We start from the raw sequence: 26,942 nt of genomic DNA, 5'->3' as shown, positions 1-26,942 counted from the left end.
TATTGGGATTGTTAATTTAGATGTATTGTACAGTGTGGTATTGGTATTGCATCCTAAAAAACTCAAGTGATGTTGTTTTCACCTCAAAGTGCAAAATCCCAAGAATGTGGGAAACCCAATAGACTAATTATATAAATTATATTTGTAATTAATGTTGCTTACAAGATTATTGTGACAATATATCATGATGACCCATGAATGCGTATCATGTTTTGGTTGGGGTTGGATTGAATGGGTGATTTATGTTATACACAATTGTATTTCTAGGCTAGATTTGCTTTTATTTCTTCACCACATGTTGTTAATGATTATAAAAAAAAATGTGATTTACTTCTCAAAATTAATAACACACATTAATTTGCATTTGCAGTAATGATATATATTATTTTATTATTATCCAGTTTTGATATTGGTTTCAATTTAATCTTTAAATATTTTACATTTTTAAATTGAACTCTTTTATTAAATATTACTCACTTACAAACATGAATTTCAATCTCTATAGATCTAAAGTAATTATGACTTAAAGTGATGAAAAATAGTGAAATTTAATTAACATACGAAAGATTGAAAATAAATATGGAGTAAAACTTAAAAGACTAGTTTTTTAAACTTAAAAAAACTAAATATAAACTTAGATAAAAAATTCACAGAATTCAAGAACGGAAAAGATATAACTTTTCCTAAATAAATAGAATTGTTTGAAAAAGAAATATTAAATAAATAGAAGGAACGACATCAAAGGAACAATCGTACGTCATCATACACATACTTGGACGACACGTCGTCTTCAATATTTTTCAATTTCCTACCATTGTTTATCACTCCATTATTTTTCATTTTCTTCCACAACAAGTAATTAATTTCGAAACTTTCAATTATTTTTTATTTTATATAATATAAACATATCACATCTTCTAACACAAACTAACAAATTTTTAGAGTGTATCCAATATAAAAACTATATATATATATATGAATTAAGTAGGTAATGTATAGAATAAACTTTAGATACTTCCTTTTCCAAACAATTCTTTTAATGGACAGCTAAGTCGGATTAGAATAGTATAAATTAATTAAGATTAGGGTTTGGAAGGAATAATAATTAATTAAAATTTATATATTGATAATCAAGATTTGCCTAATCAATAACTGATAAAGTAATATATGATAGTTATCTAAACCAATTAGGCCTTTTGCATCTATTTATATACAATAATCAACCTATGAATTTAATTATATACACTTCAATATTGTCTCTTTTGTTTTTCAAAAGTTAAACAATTATTCCTACCAAGTATTTATTCTCTTGCCTTTACTCAATCAATCAAGCACAAATATACTCAACCACACTTTAATTATATTAACACGTGCACATGTGAGTTTAAATAGAGTTCGATGAATATCGTTTCAATTTTGAATGGTATGTTTAAGTTTATAGATTCTACCTTTAGTTTTTATGAAGAGTACTATTTAAGACATCAAAAAAGCACCACAGTCATTTGTGAGATGACGCCTCTATTGTCTCACTAATTAACTTCAAGGTTTTCCTCTAGCCTCCTATTGTTTCCTGTCCTCTAACTCTTTTCGTACATATTATGAATGTCACGTCACACATATATCGTTTTGAATGAATATATCAAAACGATACTAAAAATGTGTTAACCTAGTTGAAGTATCTAGTGTTCTACTTGTAGAAAGAAAATCGAAAGCAAGATTATTATCGATCATAGTGCCCTAGTTGAAGTATTTGTTGTTTTGTATTATATTTTCTTCTGTTGGGTATTTCATAATTTGACTTATAATTGAGAAATTCAGAGGCAAAATTGTAATTGATCACAAATAATTTTTTTTCAAAAAAGGTTGCCTATTGTTTTTATTTTCTTGGTCTACACAAAAAATTAGGTAATTAAAGGTAGACTTGAAGGCCTCACACCAAACAAAGCCCAAGAGGCTGCGAGCTTGAGTTGGCCCACTAATCCTTCTACTACTACACCTAATCAAATACGTAACTCTCTATATTTGGTCAAACTCTCAATTTAACTCAACCCATCCTAAGCAAATGTATTTCCTTTCATCCACTTTCATAGTCCTATCAAATTATTCAATTATAGTTAGTCATCAAACGTCTTACTAAAACAAAATAACAAAATAAAAACTCATATTTTAACCAAAATTTTGTTCATTTAGACTTGAAATTATAATCATTAAACCAAAAATTTTAGTTTGATATACATCTTAATTGAATTTTTTGATTTGGATTGGTTTGGTTATGGAGCCATAAATAGCCCAACATAAAATGCATAAAAATAAGTGTATTTTGGGATATATTAACTATTTGGTAGCTCTTGTGTGATGTATCTCTCTTTTTTTTCTTCTTCAGACCTTTAACAAAATCAACGTTGGGAACCCTCTAGACGCTTTGACCCTTCACTTATAAGTTACATTACAAACTTTACAATCCACCTCATAATTCTCTCACCTCCCTTCTTCTCTCTTCCCTTCCAAACTAAAGTTGGTTGCTCTGTTTTTCATTTTTTGGGGTTGGTGTGTGCTAAAAAAAACAGAGCATATTAGTGATTGATTGATACTATTATGGGAACTTTAGTGGGTCATGTAGCACCCGGGTTTGGCTTCTTCATCATTGGCCTATGGCATCTCTTCAACAACATAAAGATCGAAGCTTGTAACAACAACCCTCCAAATACTGCCATATTTCTCTCATGGTTCCCCACTTCAAGATTCAAGTACTTAGAGCCGTTTTTAATTATGGTTGGTGCTTCTGCCTCTATAGCCATGGAGCTCTTCATCGGCCCACAAAGACACCAACCGTTCGATATCGATGGAACCATCCCTTCTTACCATCTCCACAACTTCGAACACTCCAACATTTCTATGACTTTCTTTGTGTTTGCTGCGTTTTGTGTTGTTCTTGATCAGGTTCGTCCTAAGGCTTATTTTGAGCTGACACAATTTGTTGGCACAGTGGCTTTTGGACAAGAGCTTCTGTTGTTTCACCTCCACTCGGCTGACCACATGGGCCCCGAAGGCCAATACCATTTACTTCTTCAACTGCTTGTGGTGGTCTCTTTTGCCACAACTCTACTTGGGATTGCTCTTCCTAATAGCTTCTTGTTGGCGTTCGTTAGGTCTCTGAGTATTGTTTTTCAAGGCCTTTGGCTTATTCTCATGGGCTTCGCACTCTGGACGCCTTCTTTCATTCCTAAAGGTATGAAGCTTACTAAGTTGACAAATAACATTTTTTTTCTATTAAAAAAAAAAGTGAAAGATTAAGCTTCTTGTTTGTTTCTATCTTAACTTCTGTGTTATCTATAAAAAAAGATCTAATGAATGGGTAATAAGACAAAAGATATTTTTTACAAGTTTTTGTTTTTATATGAAATCACTTTTTCAGTTCCAAGGTTTAAATGGTTCAATTGCTATGTATTTAATTAACAGTATTAATTTATTTATGGGGTATATATCATTGTTAGTTCATCACTAAATGTATAATTTTATAACATAGGTTGCTTTATGCACTTGGAAGATGGGCACAAGGTGGTGCGGTGCGCTGGGGACGAACCACTTCACCGAGCAAAGTCGTTAATCAACATTCAATTCAGCTGGCTATTAATTGCACTCACCATTCTGAGTTTATCATTTTATTTGGTTCTGCTTAAACTATACCAACAACAAACCCCCGACCCCAAGAAGAATAATCCAGTCCAATACTTTTCACTAATCACCAACGACGACGAAGAAGAAGATGCTGAAGCAGCCACCTCAACACCAACAAAAACATCATCTTATAACGTCGTTTCCGTTCCCAAAAGCTTTATTCAAATGGGCCATAAGCTCGCAGATACAGACATGGAAAGATAGAAGCAAAGATCACAAACCCAAATGGATAAAGCCGCCAGCTTAATTATTCAACTTAAAATTATTTGGTCATTGGTGTGTAATCATGTGTACAGTATATATATATATATATAGTTTGTTTGTATTTATAATTCACTGTGTTGTGCTTTGGTTTGGAAGTAGTTTCCACATCTTTCCTTTTCATTTTTTTGTAAAATTTTAAGCCAAGCTGAAACTATGTGTGAAAGAGCAGGCTTATAAATTAATTAGCTTAGGTGATCAAAGCAGCAAATTACCTACTGCAACCTAAATACGATCCATTATCAATACCTTTTCGTGTTAGATTTTCTTTTTCCTTTACTCCATTCATCTTTCTTCAGTTATTGGATTGGTGTTGTGACAAATTTTGATGGAAGAATTAACGACTAGCTAGATAATATTTAAGGAGAAGATAGGTAATGGGGGAAGGTGGATGGTCACCAGAATTAAGTGTAAAGTACAAAGGTTTGGCAACTTGGCTTTGACTCAAAATTTCACGTTCTTCCCATTAGCCATTTCGTACAAGCCACACCTGAAATGGATGGTTGAAAACGACCATTCCATTCCATTATTATTTTCAGTTCATTTCTAATTCCATGAATGCAATATTAACTTATTAAACTCATTAATTTGATTAATACTTTATCATTAATTTAAACCACTCATGTTTTGAAAACACACATGTACCCATCTTCTTCATTTGTGTGCAACTTATTCAATTCTCCTAAGTATAGATATGGTATGGTATGTAACAAGTTTTTTCTTTCCTTCTCGTATAGATGGAGTTGACTACTATAAAAGATACAAGATACATCAAAATACTTTGATTCAATGTTCTTTTATCGAACAATTTCAAAGAAAGTTAAAGTTTTGTTTATTAATTAACAGAAGATGTAATATAAACAAACCATTTCATTCCGTTTTTTTCTTTCCAATTTAATGTCTAAGAGTGGATTATTAATGCAGGTTTTCCCTAGATATTGATAGCATTATATAAAAATAAAGTATAAATTTCAAATATATAGATAACAATTTGGATTCATATACTAATAATGATGATATTCTTTTCATCGTTTGCATTAATTATTTATTAATCACCAATATTTAAGAATTGATTATTGCTATCGTAATAGTTAATGTTTGGGTGTAAACTAAAGGTAGAAAATAGTAAATTAAATTTCGTGTTTTATCTTTTTTAAGGTATGGGTAAAAAAAGAGTGCAAATTACACAGCAAAACGACGTGTCGGCTTGATAGGAAGAGAGTGAAACGACGTCGCAAGAAAACTGTCGCTCCGAGTTCTTTTGGGAACTGCCGCTCCCCCGGTTGTCCCCGAGAACTCCGGTGCCTCGCTAGGGTTCGTAGAAGCATTAAATTTTATGCCTCGAATTGCCGTTCCGATTCTCGTCGTCGTAAATGGAAAGCTCTGACCCCGATGAACCTGATAAGAAGAGGCCTCATTTGAGCTCGCTTACCCCTGCCATGGCTCGCAACTCCACCACTTCACAACCACATAACAACAGCGTAACTCTTTAACTCCACTCCGATATTCAATTCATATCACCTCTCCTTTCTTTGGACACGTACTTCGTTTAAACTCTCTTTTAGTACTTATGGGCAGCTATTGGATTTCTGCGTCTCCATTTTACTTAAAATTTCGTCATTAGCGTTTTTCATTATGCTTTGTGTTTTATAATTGGAAGAAGGTTGTTTCTGGGAATGAGCATTGAGCTGAAAACTAAACAATTTATGGATTTTGGATAATTTCCCCAGCTAAAAAATCTCAATTTTTTTTCCAATCACAATATGAAGCTATTTAATACGATTTTCTTCATTTTGTGCATTGCCATTCATCGTGGTTAGTTGCGTAGATACAGTGGTTTTTTCTTTTATGAATTCTTAAATGTAAAGCCAGGTTCTTTCAGCTTCCCGACCTGTGCCTGCATTTGCGCATCGAGTATTTACTCTTTTAGGATCGTATCAAACAAACATCTTGTTGTGTTGTTACCGCTTTACCATAGAATCAGAAATTGAAGCGACTGTTGAGTATTTATTTATCAGATAGAAAGCATGCTGACTCGATAGTTTAAAGTGCGAGTTTGTAAACTTGCCTGGCTTTGGAGTTCCAACAACCGTGGGATTTGTATCTGATATCATCTTCGTTTTTTATTTTCTTCTGAAAGACAAGCATATTTACTAGTCATTTTCTTGGTTTTCTAATACTTCCAAAGTCATTTGCATTTTAAAAGCTTAAAAAACAAAAGTTAGTTTTCCAAAACCTATTTTTAATCTTTGGAATATCAAATTTTGGATTTGATTTAAAACAAGGGTTTCAAGGAAGTGAAAAACTGATATAAGAAAATTTGAATGATTCATGATTGTCTATTATCAGCTCAATTTTGAAAAATGAAAAAGAAAAAAATGGCCATTTAACAGACTTTAAGGTGTATGTTTATTTTGAGCTAGAAACGCATTTTGAACACATAACGATTTACTTAAATATTTAAAGATCTTTGACCATCATGCCAGGTTGATGCAACCGTCCTTCATTTCCAGAATCAAAAACTTGTCCAGGAGACTGACTCTCAAAAGCATGAGCTGCAAGACCTTGAAGCCAAAATTTATGAATTGAAAAAAAAACAGAGTTTTTATGACGAGTCATTGATTGCCATCAACCAACTCTGGAATCAGGTGATGATGCTTAGATATCCTTTTCCTTCTGAATTTTCATGTAAACTTCCTGTTTTTCCTTTGCATCTGATCTTTTTCTCTCTATTAGTTGGTTGATGATTTAGTTTTTCTTGGACTACAAGCTGGAGGAGGTGGGGAGATCTTACAAAATTTAGGACAAGCTGGCCACTCTCAAGGTACTTTTGGGTTATAGCAAGTTCACACAAACACCTTGCCATTCAAATTCTTAACTTTACTCTCTCAGTTTCTTATGAAAGTAGAATTGAATTTTGTTTTCATTTACATTGATCGAAGTACTTTCTAGGTTCAATTCCTTCATGTCCTGCGGAGGACATGTTTCTTTGTAGATTGCTACTGAGGGATTCTATTGAAGTCAGACATGATGAACAAATTGTCAAATACGTTAAAGAAGCTCTTACTTCACGACATGCATCCACCATGGAGTTGTTTAAATACTTGGAGGATATTCTTGATACGCAAAGGGAAAAAACTGCAAACATAGTTTCTGCTTGGAATGTGGAACAATCACCAGAAGGTTAGAATGATTTATTTATTTAGTATAGTGAGATTGCAGAGATGAGCGGTTGCCAATTATGGACTTGTGCTCCCCACCAACCTGTGGAGATTTGCCACATATATTTTTTTAATTCAATAAGTTAATCTTATGCTTAGATTAGATGTAGGAAATTCATTTTTACTTGAATGACAATTGTAGAAGCAAACTTGTGATAGTGCTCTGTTATTTGATCATGCGCTTTTTAGATGCTATCGTCCATTTGTCAAAGATCGATGAGATGATGAAAGAGGAGGCTACCAATCTAGGAGAGATCATCAAAATTCTCCACTTGAAGCATAAAGCATATGCTGACGAGATTCAAACTTATGCCTGCAGTCATTTGATGGATCAAACTGAAATTAAACGCCTTTCAGGTCCTTGAGGCATTTCTTTCCCCATATTTTAAGCTTCAATGCAATGTTATTGTTGGAATAATTGTTTCTTCGAGCTTGAGGTCTATCATTAGATTTAATTCATCTCTTATTCAAATCTGAAGAAGAGATAAGAACTTTTAATCCATTGTTATTAAGTTTTCATCTATTGACGGACTACTTTTGCTTGTTGGTTATAGAGGAGCTAGATGAGAGTATGGCTGAACTTGAAGAATGTAGAAGAAAACTTGTTAGTCTTATGATGCAAAAGGATGTTACCATTGCAATGCATGTTCCCACCTTGGGCGTAGTGAATGGAAATTTATCACCTCAAAAACCTGCTGAGAGAACTATAGGATTTCGGGAATTAAAGGAGTCCATTGAGGAAACTAAGGTATAGTTGTATGATTAGTCTCTCTCCTTCTCATCCACACAGGTACCTAATCTCATGAAATGATAATATAGATATTGGCTGCTGATCGTTTGTCTGAGTTTCAAGATGCCTGGGAAGATAATTTAACATTGTCAAGTCAACTGCAAGATCTTGAGGTTTATAATCTTATTCATTTTATACCTATTTCTGGGACTGCTCTTCCATATTCACTATTTTTTCCTTGGTGAATTTTGAGTATTTTCTTTATTGTTGAAGAATGATTGGATGGATGAAAAGTATGTACATTCATCACGGTTGTACATTTTACTGAATGACCAACTCCAACATTTGACCGCTGAAGTGGATCGTTATAAATCACTGACCGAAGCTTTGCAGGTTAAATAATTTGTCTCAACTTCCATGTTATTTGATATTCACCATGATACGAGGTCCTTTTAAAATTTAGATTTCAGACTGACAGGTCTCATGTCATAAGAAGGGAGAAAGATTTGAATGCCAAATTGGAGTCTGTAGATGTCGCAAGGAGCTCCATGGACAATAACTGTTCTCGGATTGAGGAGCTAGAGCATCAGCTGCAGAAAATATTGGTGGAAAAAAATGATTTAGAAATTGAAATGGAAGAGGCAGTTCAAGATTCTGGTAAGTTCATAAGATGTAATCTCTTTCTTCCTTTGGTATTTAAATATGTTATTGATTTGTAAAGGTGTTCACATTCATAGCAAGGGAAGATATCAAAGGAGAATTTCATGTAATGGCTTCAGCTTTGTCTAAAGAAATGGGGATGATGGAATCTCAGCTAAAGCGTTGGAAAGACACAGCTCATGAAGCAGTGTCTATACGTGAGAAAGTTCAGGCACTTGAGACTTCCTTAGCTATGAAGGTTGGATCTTACTCTTTTATCCATCATATCTTTGGTAGTTTGGACATATTATTCTTCTATTTCCTATGAAAGTATACTTATCCATTTGAAGCTAACCATTATTGGTTGGTGATTCAGACAAAAGAGAAAAAGGGCTTAACTGACATATGTGCTCAACAAATGATGGAGATAAAATCCCTCAAGTCACTGGTAAAGTTCTCTGGGCTGACCATTTCTGTCTTGTTATTCAATTATTTTAGGAGTTGAAAAGTTTTTAGGCAAGTATCAATTGGAGATTATTTTATTCCTTTGTGAGTCTTCGTCTGCATGGGTACTCTCTCCTCCTGCTATATGATGCGAAGGAATCCAATTCTGTTAGTCCAATTGATATGACCTTATTCATGCTACTACCTTCTATCAGATCCCTGTTTTAGTTGAACCAGATTGTATTTCCTTTGTTCTTGTTTCATCAATTTCATCATCACCTCTAATATTTATATATCTTTTATTCTATATAATTTTTCTGGATTTTTGTCCTGACTGCAAAATGGTGGAACACTTGAATCTACAAGGGTTGGAACACTAACAAATCATCCAATCCTTGGCTTCATTCAAATTTGTGATCAGTTTAAAATCTGAAAGGACAGGGAGGGCTGCTTAGGAGTCGCTGAACATTCGGTGTGGTCAGCTACTTGATGTTTACAAGCGAAGAGAATTTTCATTAACATGACAAAAGTGTTACAGAAGTGCTACAGCGTCCTATTTATACAACCAAGGACTAACAGCCTCAAAAAAGAGAATAACCAGCTGTCAAAGGCTTAAAACTTTCTAGCTCAAGTAAAATGAAGGGGTAATACAAGATTCTAAGGGGAAAAAAAAGAGATTTCCCCGAGGCGAAATTAATTAATCAATTTATATTTATTTGGTATGACTTTTTGTTTCTTAACCAGAAAAGAACAAATGATCCTCTCACTTCCCTAGTACTGAATAATGCAGAAGTCCCCAGGTGGTTTAACTTTACTTAGAGCCAAAGCCTGAGTAATCTCTATGCAATTTTGAAGATATCTTTAATGCTGGAAGCAAAAAGTATACTTATTTATATTTATTTTATTCTTAGATGATACATAGAATGTAGGACTTCATTTTTTTAAAACTTCAATTATAGAAGAATTGTTTCTTATTAAAAAGAATAATACAGAAGAATTGAATAATCACATTTTCTTTCTACTAGTGTGTAGGTTCACTTATTTGTATTATTAGTGTAGGTACATGGATTTCATGCTGAATTTATTCTGTAACTAACGAGGATTTCCATCCACAAACAAGGAAAAAAACCCGGTTTATGGTTAGCTGGGGTGTGCACTATTTTGGGGGACATTTGGGGGAGATGAATAACAGAGTTTTTAGAGGAGTGGAGAAGGACCGTGGTAATGTGTAATCCATGGTGAGGTTTCATGGTTCTCTTTGGGCTTTGATCTTGAAGACTTACTGTAATTATCCTCTAGGCAGCGTCTCACTTGGAAACCCCTCTCTAAAAGGGATTTTGGGGATTTTTTTTGTAACCCTTGTATTCTTTTGTTTTTTTTTTTTTCAGTGAAAGTAGTTTTTATATTAAAAAAAAGGAGGATTTCCATCCACGAAGACTAACTAACATGGATGAGTATTGATACTGCAGGTTGAGAAGTTGCTAGAGGACAAACTTGAGCTGGAATTATTTTTAGACATGTATGGGCAGGAAACTTATGATGAAAGGTGCGACAAATTTTTTACTTTACCATCATTCTCAATTCATTATCAAAGTCTTGTTGACAGTCAAAGATGGGTGCCGCAGAAAATAAAAATAGGCAAACTGGCAAAGTAAATGATTGGTAGACAATTTCTGGCTTGACGTGTACCACCGTCTGAATAATTCCACAATATCATTTTATGGAACTGGATCCAAGTATCTGATGAGTATTGAGGCTTTATTAGTTGGTAGGCCTGAACACATAGTAGAAATGTACAAGATAATTGGCACAATGAATCCCCTCTATTGGGATCTAATTTTCAGAAGAAAGCTTGAAGATATCAATTCTCTTATTTTCTTGATTTCTTGCCAAAATCTCCATCTAAAGACAAGAATGCGGAGTGTGGATAGCAACAGTACCATTCGTTGGAAATTTCTCCATCTTGCCAATTTTCTCAAACCTGTCATTCCTGAACACATGACAATGCATCAGAATTTCCAGTTTCTCCTGATGGAGATATCCTTAGCAAAGAGCACTGGAAAACACAAATAATATTTTCCTTCATTGAAAATTTGCAAGTTCTCTGTAGGGCAACTTTCTTTATAAATTCAACATCGCTTGGAGCCTTCCTCATCTGTAAAAGATTTGTGGGATAAAGTTAACTGTCATGATGTCAAAAGAACAATGTTTCTCTTTTTTGGACATATGGAAGGAAAGTAACGCCCCAGCTTTCAATGACACTCACAGGGAGAATGCTGAATGTTTTAAACTGGTTGTTAATTACAGTTTCAGTTTGAGTCATACGATAAATCAATTTTGGAAGTATTCTCTAGTTTCATATAAATTTTAACTCTTTTGAGTAACCTCCAAGTTCTGAAGGGGCTATCTTTTCCCTGTTTTTGAGTGTTTTCTTTTATTTTACTGTATACAAAGTTTTGATATTATTCCAAAAGTGTAAAAAAGAAACTTCAGTGAAATAGGGTTTCTTAGTGATATTATTCCAGTCAGAATTTGAGACATTTTATACATTAGTCGTCAATTGTATTGTACTTCTCTGTCTGATGTGGTTTTAAAATTTTGGGTTAACTTATTCTGTGTCTTGAACAATGGACGGGACCTAGTTGGGCATCTTTCCATTGAAGTGTGTGTTTTATACATATTAAACTTGCGGGACATTGTGGTTGCGATTGAACTGTTTGAGTGACTACATTACACTGTTGTGCTGTTGTCATATTACTATCTCCTATATGAGCTATCATGGATAAAACACATCATGCTTTAAATTTTATTTTAGAGATTTGGTGGAGATCAAAGAATCAGAACGCCGAGCTTGCTCTCAGGCTGATGTTTTAAGAATTGCTTTGGATGAGCATAGTCTTGAATTGAGAGTGAAAGCTGCAAATGAAACTGAAGCTGCTTGTCAACAACGGCTTTCTGCCACTGAAATTGAAATAACGGAGTTAAGATCTAACCTTGATTCTGCAGAGAGGTTTGTTCTTCATCTTCTACTTATTTGTTTATATTTTTTCATTTACATATGAATGTAACTTCTCACTGGTTATTAAATGGAGTACATGTTGCAGATACTCTAATTGAGCAACGCATAGTTCTCAATTCTCATTTTTTTTTATATATTTGGGGTTGGGCGAGGATGTCTAGGTAAAATTAGATGATCACCCAAGCATATATCTGTATTACATTTGTGAGTAACGGTTTGTACGATGGTAAGAATGTTCTAAATAATGGGCACAGTAAAACTAAATTTTGGTCAGAATGGGGTATGTTAGTGGTGCGTGCTTCTATTTGTATTTCTATAAGGCTACTGCTTGTTCCCTCGGTTTTGGGTCTGTTCAGAACTTGGAATATTGATGAAGTTGTGATGCTTGTAATTTTCCCCATTTTTTGGGGCTTTAGGGCTTGAATGAAGTAATCGGGGATATCTTTTTCATTTGGACAAGCTGCTATTGCTACTTTTTTGTTGTCCTTTTTAGGGGCATTTCATATCGTTTTAAAGTGCACTATAATTCTTAATCGCAGGGATATCTTAGAGCTTACTGAGGCCATAAAAATTAAAGATGGGGAGGCAGAGGCTTATATATCAGAAATAGAGGTGCCTTATTTTGTGTTTGTTGGTCTGCTTATTGATTTTTCTCTGTTCATTCCAGCACATGGTTGCTTTCTATTCCATATATCCGAAAGCTTTCTCCCACCCACCCCCATGGTTTGATTAAATTGCCTTCTTGTAGACTATTGGTCAAGCATACGAAGATATGCAGACACAGAATCAGCATTTATTACAGCAGGTGACGGAGAGGGATGATCTTAATATTAAGGTGTGTCTTTTATTTCCTTACATATTCGAATGATTAACTTTACCATCTACTCTTATGGTTATTAATGCTGATAAATTTAGTTGATCCTTGATTTATGCAGTTAGTTTCAGAAAGTGTAAAATCGAAGCAGGTTCAGAGCCTTTTACAATCTGAAAAGCAGGCCTTGGGAAAACAACTTCAACAAATTAATGCCTCCCTTGAATCTCTCAAAACTAAGATTGCTCTTACGGAAGATCAGGTTAGATTTCTTTTCCCTTGCAAAGGATGACATTAACATGACAATTGCCTGCCTCTCAATCAGTATAAGGAAAGGACCTTTTCATTATTCCACAGATGAAGGCCAGTCTGACTGATGTAATTAGATCTACCCGAGAAGAAAGACATCTTACCATTAGCCTTGAAATTGCAAAAGGGGATCTAGCTGACGCTGAGAAGGAATTGAAGTGGCTCAAGACGGCAGTTGCTTCTTCTGAGAAGGAGTATGAGCAAACGCAGCAGCAGATAACTGATATTGAAGCAGAATTGGAGAGTGAAAGGTGTGTTTTAGGACTATTTTCTGGTCTTAATTCACTAATTTTAGTTTATGTCAAACACCGTCTGCTATTATCCTTGAATTATATGTGAAAAGAAGTAATATTTCATCTTCTTTCTTTCCTCATTCAAAACATTTTTTGTGCACGTAATAGACTTGCAGCTGCATGCATTTGGGGCTCTTGCAATTTTATATTTGTCCCTCTTTAGTTGTTCTGTGTGGGAACTGAATCAATTTGTTGATTTGTGGAGGCATATATATGTTACTTTTAGCTGCGGAACCAAATAAATAAACCTCTACCCAGATCTTACACTACATAGGATTAAAGTACATCTTGTTTATTATATAGCTGCAGTGATTCAAACTTCCTCTGTCTAACTGAAAAATCATTGTCAACAGAAGTTCAAGGGAGAAACTCGAGGAAGAGTTGAAGGAATTGAATAGTAAGGTGGCCAAATTGACTTCTGAAACTGGAGAGGCTGCTATAAAGAAATTGCAGGATGAAATTAATGCATGCAAAACTATTCTCAAATGCAGTATTTGTAATGATCATCCAAAGGAGGTAAGATTTTGGTTATATCATTAAGAATACGACTGTCGTTTCCTGTATTTTATGATGGTTTACTTATATAACTATACTACTGATTTTGGCAGGTTGTAATTGTGAAGTGTTATCATCTGTTCTGCAGTTCATGTATTCAACAAAGAATTGAACGGCGGAATCGCAAGTGCCCTGCTTGTGGTACTGCATTCGGTCAAAATGATGTTAGGGCTGTAAAGATATGAATTTGAACAAGTCCTTGGAATGTGATTAGAGAGCTTATTTTTGTTTTTCCCATTCTTGCGGCTACGTATTTATTTTGAATGCTATTTTGCGCCTAAGAAATATAATGGAAAAGAAAGTTCACAGGAAATAGCATAACTGTTGAGAAAGTTTTAGAAATGGCTCGAAAATGGGTGTAATCGCAATGAATTTAATTGATAAATCAATACTCATGGACGACAATTACAAACGCAAATAGAAACGTAAAATTGTGACAACACATTTAGTGATTCATAACTTTGGCATGAATGCTGTCAAATTTCTTTGTTGGGATGTTTGCTGAAAAGGAAAAATTTAAACAAAATATTTGTTAGTATGGGATCACAAGTCATTGGTTAAACTATATAGAATATTTCTAAACTTCAGGTCGTTTGGTTATCACAGAGGGAGGGAAGTCTAATTGGAAGTTTAATCTCATTTCACTAAAAGATATTGTATTCTTGAACATGAAAATCAACATGATAGCTATTATATAAAAGTTGAAAGGCACAAATAATATCCCGCTATATATGTAGATATATATAAAGCTTCTCTAGGATATTATTATTGGAACTGGAAGCTTTAAAGATGCCGAGGAAATCAGTATAAAGTGAGTATCATTCAACCAGCAAAGCATCAAATGACATCCATTCCAAGTAATTTTCATTTTTGTAGAACATGAACACAAAGTCAGATTTCAATATTGAAGTTCAAGAGATTTTCCATCACCCCTACCTACCTACACCATCACAGAATGATCATTTAGGGGCCTTAGAGGGAAATTTGAACGGTTTCCCTCTCCGTTGTACAAGTGCAACACTTGACAAATTCAGAACTATTAACACCTGATGCAGCTCATCTTAGCGGATTGCTCCCTTGATGTTGAGGGCCAGATACGGATGTAGGCGAGAATGGATCATAAACTTGCTGTCCTCCGGAACTGGGTGGTAGCAGCTTACCAGAAACAAACGTCAGATTGCTACTGTACTGTGGGGGTGTAAAGCGGAGTTCAGGTTGACGTGGTCGCATGTGGAAGTCTTGTTCAAATTGTATGGAGGTTCCTGGTCTGTGAGGAAAATTCCCTGGCAAGTTTGGCATTTGGAATCCTGGACCAAAGTTTCTTTGATGCAGTTGTGTTCGAGGACCTGGATTGAGAAAAGCAGGAATTCTAGTTGAGACCTGAATGCCAATAGGATTAGAAGCTATATCTTGAATTTGATGAGTACCTATCTGGCTGCCAGCTTGGGGTCCGGGAAAGGGTTGATTGGCAACTCTCAGAAAATTTGGGGCCGATGGATGGAAAGATGGTGCCCCGGATGCAGGCTGTTGCAATGTAGGTCCCGTTGGTGTGTTTTGAATGTTTAAATTCAAAATTGTTTGAGGAGATGGATTTTGTGGGCCACGTGGTTGGAATGTAAAATTACTTGTATTGGTAGGTGGTGTTGGAGGGTTTGAAGCAGATCCACCAATGAAGTTACCAGGAGGATTATGTGCAGGTGAGGGTAACAGTGCTGAAGGCACCGAAAATGGCGGGCGATGTCCCATCTGGTGAGACGGAATTGGAGCTGTATTATGGTGATTCACATTTATACCTGTTGCTTGGGGAGTGGAAGGTCCAGAAGGAAAAGATGCATATCCATCCACATTGGCTGCTGCTGTATCTGCAGGTGCTGCGCCAGAAATATTAAGACCCTGAGGTGGAGCTGCTCGAGGCCCAAACGGCGGGGGAAGTGATGGAGCCATCTGCCCCATGTTATTTGCACCCATAGATACTGAACTGCCAACTATGTTAGGTGCCAATGGGTGATCAGGCCGTGATCCTGGAGGAAAGCTACTGGGAACAAGTTGAGGCAAAGATGATCCTGCCATATTTGGGAGTAGTCCTGAAGGTAATGGACCACTACTAGTGAAATTTGGTTTTGAGACATTAGATGGAACCAATGAGGGCAGCCGTTGATGTGGCAAAGCATGAAGCCTGGGTTGGCCAACATGACTGGTTTGAGCCATGAAAGGTTGCTGTACGTCTTGTGCATGTAACTGTTGTCTAGGAGGAGGAACAGGAGGGCCTCGGAAAGCTGGATTGAAAGAAACTGGGGCGGGTGGATGCGCAAATAATGACGGTACATTAGGGACGTTTGAACTGGGTGTTGATAAATGGATTGGATTGTTTATAATTGATGACGGAGGATTTTGTGGGGAAATAAATCCAGGAGCTGGCGTTAAATTGTGAGAAGGCCACGTACTAGGGTAATGAAACTGCCCTGGCACTGAAGGTGGCCCGTAAAATTGTCCTTGTTGCATAACCCCCTGGTTCGGCATAGGATTCTGCCCCATATCTGATACTGTAGTACCGTCAGCTTGGCTGGAAGAACTTTCCTCCGTAGAAACCAAATCAGACAATGTGGAACCAGTGGCCAGATTTCCCTGTGAGAAGAGGTTGAGGAGTTACAGATAATGAGCATATATCATATCAAATTAGATGAAAACCACGGAAATTAGTTATTCTTCTTGAAGCAATTAACTAACCGAGATTGAGGTGATTAGGAGTTCTATAACAGAAATTGCAGCATCGATCTTATCAAATGTATCAGCTGACATGTAAACATACAGCTCTTCATAAGTATTCTGAATTCCGTGTACATCAGTTGGTTTAATTTCATCCTGTAAGAATGAAATTGGGGAGCACAAAGAGTTAAATTATAGGTAAATTAAAAGCCATTAGGTGTCTTCAAACTTGTTGAGAAATTCTCAAATAGCAGACTTATCACTTATAAAAAAAAATAAACCATCATAGGTTGATCTAGTGAGAAGCCCTGAAGTGTTTTCAAACTTAGAAAGAGATTCCCAAATAACATGTTCGCACTTAAGCCAAAATAAACCATCATAAGTTAATCAAGTGGAAATTTTGAATAAGTGAAAAAGTAAAAGAAACTTTTGAGTGGATTCTCGACAATCATATGTTTTTATTTTCAATATTGAAGTTACAGAACCCAAATATGAAAAAATATGAGGAAAAAAAAGATGTGAAACCAAAATAGAATGGGGCTCCAATCAAATTTGCCAGCAAAATGTTTTTCAAGCAACGGCCTTCTTAAATTAGTCAAGGTATGTTTGTGAGGAAAAGACTCCAAATATACATATATACTTGATAAGAAATGGATATGTATAAGAAATACTATGTATCAAAGCTTCAAAATGTAAGAAATACTATATAATATTACTATTATTAAGGTAGCATTGCACTTGCAGGGGAAACGAGGGTTGATATTCTATTGCAGAGTTTAAAAATGTTTCCTTCTTGGTGACAAGTCATTTCCCACGATGTCTAAAATTATGATCCTTTAGTTTACTTTGTAGTAAGAAGAAAGGACTAAAACAAGTTGACACGACAGACAATGCATAACCAGTATCAACCATATTTATGACTTTCTTGGTCAAAGGGCTCACCTTTTCACCAGTCCCAGCTTTAACACCACAAATTCGTATTTTGGCTCCAGTTTCCTGACATGTTTGGTAAATGCATATATATTACAAGTTGATCAAAAGGAAAATAATATTTAGTACATCTCTTAGCCTAAAATGATTTTCTTACCTTTTCTAATCGCTTTTGATTTTCACCACTGGGGCCATATATTAAGCCAATAAAGTTGAAACCAGGATATTCTTTAACCTACATGGTAGTGAAATAATCGCTTAAAATTAAAGACTACATAAACGGAAGGGAACTCAATGACAAGTTCATGAAAATAAACTTAATTTGGGAATCATAATGAAACGTCCTTAAAGATAGCTAACTACTAGGACTAGGACATGTTTTAAAATCCTTCGGGACCTCCTTAGGAGGTAGAAAAGTTTAACTTTAACATTTAATAAGTTCACTAGATTCACACAATATAGATTCCATTTAGAAAATGTAAGCATCTCCTAGCATGATTCCATTTTATAAAATCAAGTGAACGATCCTCAAGGAATTGGGACCACTATTGTAATTGTGGAAACAAGAATAACAGTGCTATAATTAGACATCCTTCCTGCTATTTTGTTGTAATTTTCCATTTCAATCAGCGAAAATTTTCTTTTTCCTTTGAAAAAAAGTAAATAAATATCCTTTCAAGCCTCATCCTATGTGCAAAAAAGGAAAGATGTGATGGACATAGAACATATGATTAATTGGATATTGTGATTAAAATACAGGATGAAAGTATTTCTACTTCCCTTGAGGGACAGAGTGAATAAACAAAAGGTCACTGTGTTTCTAGTTTAGACGATGTTACTAACCACAGAAGAAAAGTAATGCAAGACCAATCTTACCGGGAGAGGTAACCTGTCCTCTTTCAACAATGGCCTATAATCAGGAGGGGCCTTATAACTTGGATTTAGTTTTAGTATTTCACCTGTATCATCAAGAAAAATTCTAGTGAAAACGTTAAAAATTCAATTTGAGGTCATAATAAAAGCAATTCATTAGATAGGCATACCAATAACTTCACGTTTTTCAAGTTCCAAAAGTTCATTGTACGACGTCTGTATATTAAAAAAAAGGCATACATCAAAATCATACAAAAATAATGACTGTTTTTATAATTCTTATTTTCTTAAAGTGAGCTCCGAATTTACCTTATTATTTGCTTGGGATCCAGGGGAATTATCCTCTACATTCTCACATTCTAATGTTGAATCTTGTGTCTTTGGAACCTCCAAGGTTCCAGACTTAAGAAGTTCCATGATTTGTTCCAATCGAGTCTGCTCAAAATATGTATAACCATAGAGGCAGTTATGTCACTAAGTAGCACCTGGAATGGGAATCTTCCATGCGAAACAGTCACACAGAAGACACTGACATTTTAGCACCAGATATGAAAATGGGAAATTCAATGGTAGGAAATTTAGAATATGTTTCATGAAACTGGGTCAAAGAAGGTTTTGAAAGAATAATGTCTATTTAAAAAGAAAAGTAATTAAAGGAAGCAGTATCTGTTCAGGGAGGGGTTTCTTTTTTTTTTTGGAACAAAAAACAGAGAGGAAGTTAAAAATCTTTTATTTTCTAATCCATATATGGTACAATACCAGCCATGTTTTTGGCATGTTTAATACTAAGTTAATGCTAAAGCAGTAAATGATGCATGGGATATTAATAGCGCAAATAGTCATTCTAAATATCAGAACTCAAAATGGTTAGAAGAGAAAAGGCCTACAATTGAGATATGAGCATTGAGCAATAATGATCCCAGATAAAACATAAAATAAACCAACCCCCACAGTAATAGAAAAGTATGGCACTTCAAAAGATCCCAAATAAACAAGATGAACGGGGAAATAAAGGTGTTCCATTGATCGTGAGTTTTGCCTTTAACACGTCATTGATACCAGAAAAGTGTGTGGGGTGGGAAAAAAGAAAGATAGAGCTCCATCAATACCTGATAAGCTATGAGCCGCCCCTTTCTAACTGCAGTATCTTGTGTTAAATCAGGACCCCACTTTGTATTCCTTTGGGTCTGTTTATCATTTTCTCCATTAGCTGATGATTCATTCCCTCCCAACTTTTTGTTCACCCGAAAGATTGGAACCAAAGACCCTGAAAGTTTGTTTTTTGGTATAACAAACCCAGTCTTTGCTGCAAACATGGAAACCTTTTGGCTTCCCACAGGTGCAGCAGAAGAAATAGTTGCTCCAGACATCTTCACATTTTTAGATTCAATATGAGATGTCTTTTCAACCTCTGCACTCATACTGTTCTCCAATCACCTTAACAACCTATGATATAGCATAAATGAGAAATGAATGAGTACATAAAGAATATAACCTTGAAATTTTCATTTACACAGTTACACTATGTCAGTGTGTAAAGTATTCCTAAACAATAGATCAGCAAAAACTCCCAGACATTTCCAGCATGTAATGAAAACTTTGCTAAAGCAAGTGCCTATTTATTAGTCGAAACATAAATTTCCACTGCAAGAAAACACAACTATGCTTCAATTAACAGTGAACAACCTTTTTTTTCTCCTAATATCATAATGACATTTGACACATTCTCTACAACGCCGTAGTTTCTGGTCTTGATTCATGAAATTAGGAGATTTTATACTAACAAGAAAACAAATCCACCCCCAAAATGTCAAAATCTTACCACCTGGTCCAAAAGACAAGTAAAATAATAAAAAAAAATTGAAATTGCTTCAAATTTCGTCGCTTCCGTGGGGAATTACATAGCGTAATAAGAAACGATCATGCAAAATACAACGTTTTTGTTTATCCTTCAGTTGCACAGGGGCAAAAGGGGGTTAAGAATTTGACGATTAGCATCCATTTTGTGTTCTTTTTCCCTACACCCAAATCATCTCAACAACAAAAGGAAAACAAGTAGAAATAGAGAAGAAAATACCTGGACCGATATGTTCTTCAGAATTGAACGCACAATGAAGAATTGGTGCGAATAAACAAAGCCACAGCTCTGGGGAATGGCTTCAGACAGAAGAAGGTTTCTCCCGCCGGTGTCCGGTGACGCGGTAACCTTTGTGTTTCATCTCGTTGGGCCGACCAGGTAAATATCCAACGTTCGTAGGCCTCAGCTTGTTAATGTGGACAGTTTTCGGCCCAAGTAATATTTGGGCCCAACAGCCACATTCTTTTTCATTTTTCAAGAAAATAATAATAATATTTTTACTACAACATTTAACAATTTATTTGTTATAGGCATTTTGATGACTCCTCGGAAAAGTAATTTTTTTGATGTGCTCTGATTAGAAGTAGTTTTAAGAATAATAATTAAATATATAACAACATTCTTTAAAAATTGTAAATACAGTCAAGTCTACTTAAACATACAATATTTTTAAAAAAATTGTAAATATAGTAAAGTCTACTCTGATAGACTTTCATCGTTGGTAGATTCTTATGATCTATCACCGTTACATCATTAATTGTAACATGGTCTATCAATAATAGATAGATTTTGCTACATTTGTAATTTTTTTACAATGATATTATATATTTAAATATGGGTTGGGTTGGGTTGTTGGGTGATATTGTTTTTTTTTTTTTTTTTCGTTTTAAAATTCTAGTGGTTGTAAAGTTCTAAATTCGGATGGTCGTCGAAGGCTAAGGAGACTGAGATCTGATGGACAGCGAGAAGAGGGAGGAGACAACGAAGAGTCGGACGAATGGTGAAGAAGACAAACTGAAATCTGATATCTAAGATAGAGATATAGCGCGAGGTGGAGAATTGAGAAGAGACAAAGCGAGGTGGAGAATTGAGAAGAGACAAAAGCGCGAATGGAAAACACAGCTACCTCTTCACTTCTTAACTTAACGAGACCCAAAACTCAAGCTACAAATTTTCAAAATTTTCAACCCAACACATATAAATATGGATTAGATAGTCTGAATTGTGAGGTACCCATAATTTAAATTTAACTTCCAACTGAATCTATCGATAATAAACCATGTGACTAATTACACGCTATCACTCATTATACTCGTAAATCTTTTTTAAAAATGTTGCTACAAATCCATTTTTAATCCTAAAATTGTTAACTATTACATGTAATTATGTTAACCTAAGGTAATGGATGTGTGAGTTTTATAACATTTAGTGCTTTTTTTCATCAATTAATGACAAGTCAGATATATTGTTTATTGAACTATTTATTTGGATATTATAACTTATCCCTTGCAAAAATCAAAACAAATTATTGGAAACAATGAGATTATTATTTTATATATGATACACCATTAATGGTTTGAACAACTATAATAAATAATTGGGGAAATAATGTCTGTCATAATAACTCATAAATATATGTAAAAGTACAGAGTGAAACAAAATTCAATTTTATATAGTTTATACCATAAATGCCCTTCTTACCTCACAAATTAAATAATGTTCAGTCCCTTTCTTTCCCTTCAAATATCAAATGCACATTTTTCAATACCAAAAATTACTAGCAGTGTGTTGGTTAGAAACATCACTTTTTCAACTTTGGTGTAAATGTGACAATGCCGTTTATCTATAGGTCCAAACAAATTTATTCTGCCTCTTTCAAGAAAATTAAAAGATTAGTAATGATCAAAATATCGGTGCACGAAACTTGTTCGATATGGTTGACCTCAACCACGATTTTATTTCAGTTTCTGCAAAATATTATCGCATCAATATAGTGTTGTACGTAGAGTAGAGTACTTCCTACCTTAAGTTACTAACCATTTTAAGAGATGTACAAATGGACTCGCTCTTGTTTGGAGAGCTTTACTATCTTGAGTACGGTAGTGGAATGAGACTATTTATAAGTCAATCTATCATATCTTAACATTTGTGTGTGACGAAAGGTGGTATTAGGGACGTTTTTTTTTTTCTTCTTAATTTACACTCTAGCTAGGTTTAGAGTGGTAGTTCAACCTCGACTTATTTTATATTTTTCGATTAGTATATTGATTGGACGAACGATACTTTTGTCTTTCGGCGTAAACTTCTCTATAATTTTTTCTTAGTTTTTGGATTTAGACATGCCCTGTAGAGTCGTGGACTCTAGGGTCCACCCTTAATAGTGATAAGCATTGATGATCATCAACAAACATAAAATATGAGTTCTTAATAAATCTGATTTTTACTCGTGTATTTGATGTTTACAAAATTCCTTTTTAAACTCTTACCTAATCACCTCCACTAGATTTTTCATTTTATAAGAGATTATCCATCAAATAAATAAATAAGAGAGATTCCCTCATTTTATTTCTACTAAAATGCTCGAGTAAATCATATATCATACACTAGGAGTGAGCATGATAGACCAAAAAGTTGAGTCGATCTACCAAACCAAAGTCAGTCGATCAAAGAATGAGAAGAACAGTCAATGTTGGTTTGAGAAAGTTCCAAATCAAGAATTTTTTTTTAAAAAAAAATTCATAGAGTTAAACCCACCGACTAAGATTTACTCATCATAATCGATTCTGTAGCGAATTGATAAAAAATCCAACATAACTCCAACTTATGAATGACTCCTCCTACCACCTCATATACTATTTCTTGACTAATTGAGTACAAAACACACAAATTAATAATTAGTATATTAGCATTGCGTTTAAGAAACATAGAACATTTATAAGTGAGTATATTTATATTAGTTTCATCTTTTTAGCTTATATATATAAATAAATTCAACACAATATATAGAAACACAACTCCAAGGTTCACATCCCATCAAATTCTCTAATAGATAGAGTAGTAAACCAAAATAAAAAAGTGTACGCAATAACACATAGACTAACCAAGATTTCTACTCACAAATGTGGTTTGTCTAAAGAGTTTGATAGCTTCATATTTTTAATGCCTCAACGGCGATGTTCGAAATACGTACACTTACATATAGTATAGTTTCTATAATGTCGTTAATCATTTCAATATGCAACAGAAAGAATCAAAAGCTATACACATCAAACATATCGACAAACCATGTAATTTACCCTAATTAACTAGCTAGCTTCTACATATATAGATTTAAGAGTCATATCATGATTCAAAACTATATTAAAACAAATTGGTACAAACACTCGGACGAATACAAAGATTTGACACTTTTGAGAAAACCCTTTTCAATGGCATAACATAACTCATTAGGACTTACGGTGTGCCATGTGATATCGTTGGAGCTTAAGTATACAAATCTTTCTAGGTTTAGATTTGTCCACATCATCGTCAATACATATTCGAATAAATCGGGACCCACTACAACGTTTTGTGTGAAGTACTGTTGGGTCTTTCAATTAAAAATAAATGAATATGGTTGTAAAGTGTATTGAATGATATATCTTCTTCTTCGTTTATAGAAAGTTTTAATGGTTCATCCTTCTTGGTTTGGGATCTGCACATTTCTTTTCTGTTAGCTTTTTCCAATTATCTAAACCAAACATTGTACTAAAAAGTAATAAATAAAAGTGATTTTAGATTATTATTGGTTATAATTATCAACCCCATGCTCCTACGTTGCTATTAATACATCCCTATACTTTTAAAATTAAACAACTTTTGACAACTTTTTCATGGAACTCTAAGTTATGTGTGTCTATACACAGAACCCTAAATTTATAGAGTTAGCAAAAATAATATATATGAAGAAAAAAAAGAGAGAAAAATTAGGTTTCATACTTCGTGTATAAGAATTGATTTCTGAAAACACGTTGAAATGGTTTATCAGACATATATGGTTTTTGCTTTTAATAAACAAATGGTTACCAAATAAGCCGAGGTCTTAGTGATTCGAATAATTTTCAATAAAATGTACGTTCTCTTGTTCGTAGTTTTCTCTTAGTTTGAAGTTTTTCTATTGTTTTCTTTTAACTCCTCCATGTTTTATTTTTATATTGAAGTTGAAAAGAGGAAGACAATAAGAAATATGGTTCATACGTGCCCACATGTATTTATTTTTCTTTCCATGAATATATGCATTTAGATTTGTTCAAAGTAAGTAGATACAAAATTTCTATCGATCTATCAATGAATGTATACATATTAAAGGCAAACACCAATCGAAGTTGGCTTTGGAACAAACTTCAACGTATAAAATGTATAACAATTCAAAACTAAATTGAAACCAACTACATGGTTGGATAATTTAACCTAAAATCAATCAACAACAAAGATTGTTTTTCTTTCTAACACCTAATTGCATCGTAACTTTTTAATCATAATTTTCATAATAATTATAGAGCATTTAATTTAACGACCCATTTGTTTTTTGTTTTCTATTTAAAAAATAAATAAATTTGTTGGATAACTAATTCACTTTTTTAAAAAAACAAGAAACGTGTTTTTAAAATTACGAAAACAAAAATTAAAAATGAAAAAAGAAACTTTAGAAAAATGCATTTAAAAAAAGAAAAATAAATTATTACCAAACATATATAGTTTTTGTTTTTAATAGACAAAAAATTGAAATGGTTAACAAACTAGTAGTAATAATTTAAATTTAGAATGAATTATGTTGGTAGATGGCAACCAAACCAACAATAATATAATAGTAAGATAGACAATTTTTTTAAAATTTAATGTAAGGAATAATAATATTAAAAATGGATATTGAATAGACTAACATTGTGATAATTGAATTAATTAGGTATCAAATTAAAATAGACCAAAATTGAACCATGCCAATAGTAAGTTTACCTAATTTGATTGCAACACCACCTTTTTGGTTAGTTGAAAAGTTGCAAGTTTTTAATTTTGTAACATTATTATTATTTACATATATCATAAGTCTCTTACACACATTTATACATATGTGGGTATGTGTGTGTGTGTATATATATATTTATTTGGCTGCCTAATTAACCTATTTCCTTTCCCCATCCATCTCCTCACTTATCTCTATGCTTTAACAAACCATCCCTATTGTGTCCTACACACTTGTCCATATGTCCTATGCTTTTCATTTCTTTAGCCTTTACTGCTATAGTTTGTATGGACCTCCATGTGCCATTCAAACCTAACAATTAGGGTTATGAAATTTAATTCATAACGCCAAAGTATAGTCAACATCCAAATAATAAATGTACCCTATACTTTATATGGTTTTTATCTTTTAATTTTGTACTTTTTGTTCTAACTTTTAAAACTTGCATTAACATATATACTATAATTTGAATTTGTATGTATTGTTAATGTATGAATGAAAGTCAATTATCACCATCCGTTAATCACCTTTTTTTTCCTTCTACTTCGATTAGTATTGGTCGTACAAACGTACTTTCTCATTTCTCGAATTTTTTTCTCGTCTTTCTTTTATCTCTTTTTATAATTACAACTTTATATAAAACGAAAAAACTATCTCAAACGTAAATATAAGAAACTTTTTCAACATTTGAGTAGTCGTTTAAAAATATAGAGTGTTCATCTTTTCTGTAACAACGAAACAAAACCTGAGAAATCAAATATTTGAAGTACAGTACAAATTAAAGTTTGAAATCAAAATCGTCTCACTGCATAAAACTAAACAAATGAAATACAAAAAAGGGTTGAAAAACCAATATCATATTCTTCTATATTCTTGTATGATGATTGTGAAAAACCATCGGCAGTTGGGGTCACAACAAATGAACTATTTTGAACTCCAAAATGATTTTGGATCAACATATCACTACACAAATGTGGATTATTAGTGCATGCTTTTTTATATTTCTTTTTCTTACAACCAATTGCCCCTACAAAATTAGGACTTAATTTCTCGTGCATGAACATGTCTCTATTCTCTATTTCTTTTTCATATTTATTAAACATAAATTATATATATTCCCATACTCAACTACTTGCATACACATTATACAACCTTATTAGAACATTTAAAACATTTAAATCACTAAAATCTTATTAAACATATATGATGGTTATACCCCATAATTAATTAACCTTTCTTCTTGCTATATCTTTTTTCTTAATTTGTTTAAGAGTGTTCTAAGGGTTTCAACTTTTTGAATAGGTATACATATATGCTTCATAAACCATATTATAAGAAATAAAATTGTGACATTTTTAAAAATAGTAAAATTCACTAAACTCTCCTTAGTCCATTTGAGTTTTTTTTTTTTTTTTTTTCTATGATGGGTTACTTGGGCAACATGATCTATCAGTATCATAATTTCTAATTAAGCAACTTTCTTGAAGGAAGTTGATATTACACAAAGGGATAAGGATAATCAATAATAGCTAAAAAAGAGAAAAGGGAAAGTGCTAGACGAGTGGCTATATATCATTAACTCCTAAACCAATCACCACATCCAACAACTTTCT

The 26,942-nt window shown here is 33.7% G+C and overlaps 3 protein-coding genes across 7 annotated transcripts; 2 read left to right on the top strand and 1 right to left on the bottom strand.

Moving 5' to 3' along the window:
• Positions 1–2,381: 2,381 nt before the first annotated feature.
• Positions 2,382–4,200, top strand: LOC101215040 (transmembrane protein 45A). The gene is made up of 2 exons (XM_004142110.3): positions 2,382–3,229; positions 3,527–4,200. Exons 1-2 carry the CDS (start codon positions 2,596–2,598, stop codon positions 3,880–3,882), a joined length of 990 nt encoding a protein of 329 aa, XP_004142158.1. The 5' UTR covers positions 2,382–2,595; the 3' UTR covers positions 3,883–4,200.
• Positions 4,201–5,133: 933 nt separating this feature from the next.
• LOC101215284 (E3 ubiquitin-protein ligase BRE1-like 2) lies at positions 5,134–14,273 on the top strand. 3 transcript variants are annotated; one of them, XM_011655259.2, is made up of 19 exons: positions 5,134–5,420; positions 6,426–6,587; positions 6,676–6,763; positions 6,892–7,122; positions 7,350–7,517; positions 7,715–7,908; positions 7,980–8,063; positions 8,164–8,283; positions 8,361–8,547; positions 8,628–8,788; positions 8,906–8,977; positions 10,443–10,519; positions 11,789–11,983; positions 12,532–12,604; positions 12,741–12,827; positions 12,928–13,065; positions 13,161–13,363; positions 13,759–13,921; positions 14,014–14,273. In XM_011655259.2, the coding sequence occupies exons 1-19, from the start codon at positions 5,313–5,315 to the stop codon at positions 14,143–14,145; spliced, it is 2,643 nt and encodes an 880-aa protein (XP_011653561.1). In that variant the 5' UTR covers positions 5,134–5,312; the 3' UTR covers positions 14,146–14,273. The 3 variants fall into 3 exon arrangements, with proteins under 3 accessions (XP_011653561.1, XP_031739649.1, XP_011653563.1); XM_031883789.1 differs by lacking the exon at positions 5,134–5,420 and having other exon boundaries at positions 6,882–7,122; XM_011655261.2 differs by lacking the exons at positions 5,134–5,420; positions 6,426–6,587; positions 6,676–6,763; ... (1 more) ...; positions 7,350–7,517; positions 7,715–7,908 and having other exon boundaries at positions 8,369–8,547.
• Positions 14,274–14,750: 477 nt separating this feature from the next.
• Positions 14,751–20,684, bottom strand: LOC101218693 (branchpoint-bridging protein). Of its 3 annotated transcripts, XM_011655257.2 has the most exons (10): positions 20,547–20,684; positions 19,579–19,915; positions 18,779–18,904; positions 18,640–18,685; positions 18,473–18,555; positions 17,754–17,831; positions 17,609–17,662; positions 16,688–16,822; positions 15,388–16,585; positions 14,751–15,306 (listed from the first exon to the last, which is right to left on the bottom strand). In XM_011655257.2, the coding sequence occupies exons 2-10, from the start codon at positions 19,888–19,890 to the stop codon at positions 15,017–15,019; spliced, it is 2,322 nt and encodes a 773-aa protein (XP_011653559.1). In that variant the 5' UTR covers positions 19,891–19,915; positions 20,547–20,684; the 3' UTR covers positions 14,751–15,016. The 3 variants fall into 3 exon arrangements, with proteins under 3 accessions (XP_011653559.1, XP_004142248.1, XP_011653560.1); XM_004142200.3 differs by having other exon boundaries at positions 14,751–16,585; XM_011655258.2 differs by lacking the exon at positions 20,547–20,684 and having other exon boundaries at positions 14,751–16,585; positions 18,779–18,967; positions 19,579–19,770.
• Positions 20,685–26,942: the final 6,258 nt, after the last annotated feature.

Source organism: Cucumis sativus, chromosome 4, assembly GCF_000004075.3.
Source record: "Cucumis sativus cultivar 9930 chromosome 4, Cucumber_9930_V3, whole genome shotgun sequence".
Classification (NCBI taxonomy): Eukaryota; Viridiplantae; Streptophyta; class Magnoliopsida; order Cucurbitales; family Cucurbitaceae; genus Cucumis; species Cucumis sativus.
Note: the sequence above shows the minus strand (reverse complement) of the source record. Positions and strands in the feature narration are given on the sequence as shown.

What these genes read in the sequence shown, in the direction of transcription:
- LOC101218693 (XM_004142200.3), bottom strand. Translation starts at nt 19,890, where the DNA reads ATGAGTGCAGAGGTTGAAAAGACATCTCATATTGAATCTAAAAATGTG. An exon ending in TGAAAAACGTGAAGTTATTG is followed by an intron (nt 18,556 to 18,639) that starts GTATGCCTATCT and finishes TTGATGATACAG; the next exon opens with GTGAAATACTAAAACTAAAT. An exon ending in AGGACAGGTTACCTCTCCCG is followed by an intron (nt 17,832 to 18,472) that starts GTAAGATTGGTC and finishes ACTACCATGTAG; the next exon opens with GTTAAAGAATATCCTGGTTT.
- LOC101215284 (XM_011655259.2), top strand. Translation starts at nt 5,313, where the DNA reads ATGGAAAGCTCTGACCCCGATGAACCTGATAAGAAGAGGCCTCATTTG. An exon ending in CACTGACCGAAGCTTTGCAG is followed by an intron (nt 8,284 to 8,360) that starts GTTAAATAATTT and finishes TTTAGATTTCAG; the next exon opens with ACTGACAGGTCTCATGTCAT. An exon ending in AGACTTCCTTAGCTATGAAG is followed by an intron (nt 8,789 to 8,905) that starts GTTGGATCTTAC and finishes TTGGTGATTCAG; the next exon opens with ACAAAAGAGAAAAAGGGCTT.
- LOC101215040 (XM_004142110.3), top strand. Translation starts at nt 2,596, where the DNA reads ATGGGAACTTTAGTGGGTCATGTAGCACCCGGGTTTGGCTTCTTCATC. An exon ending in GCCTTCTTTCATTCCTAAAG is followed by an intron (nt 3,230 to 3,526) that starts GTATGAAGCTTA and finishes TTTATAACATAG; the next exon opens with GTTGCTTTATGCACTTGGAA.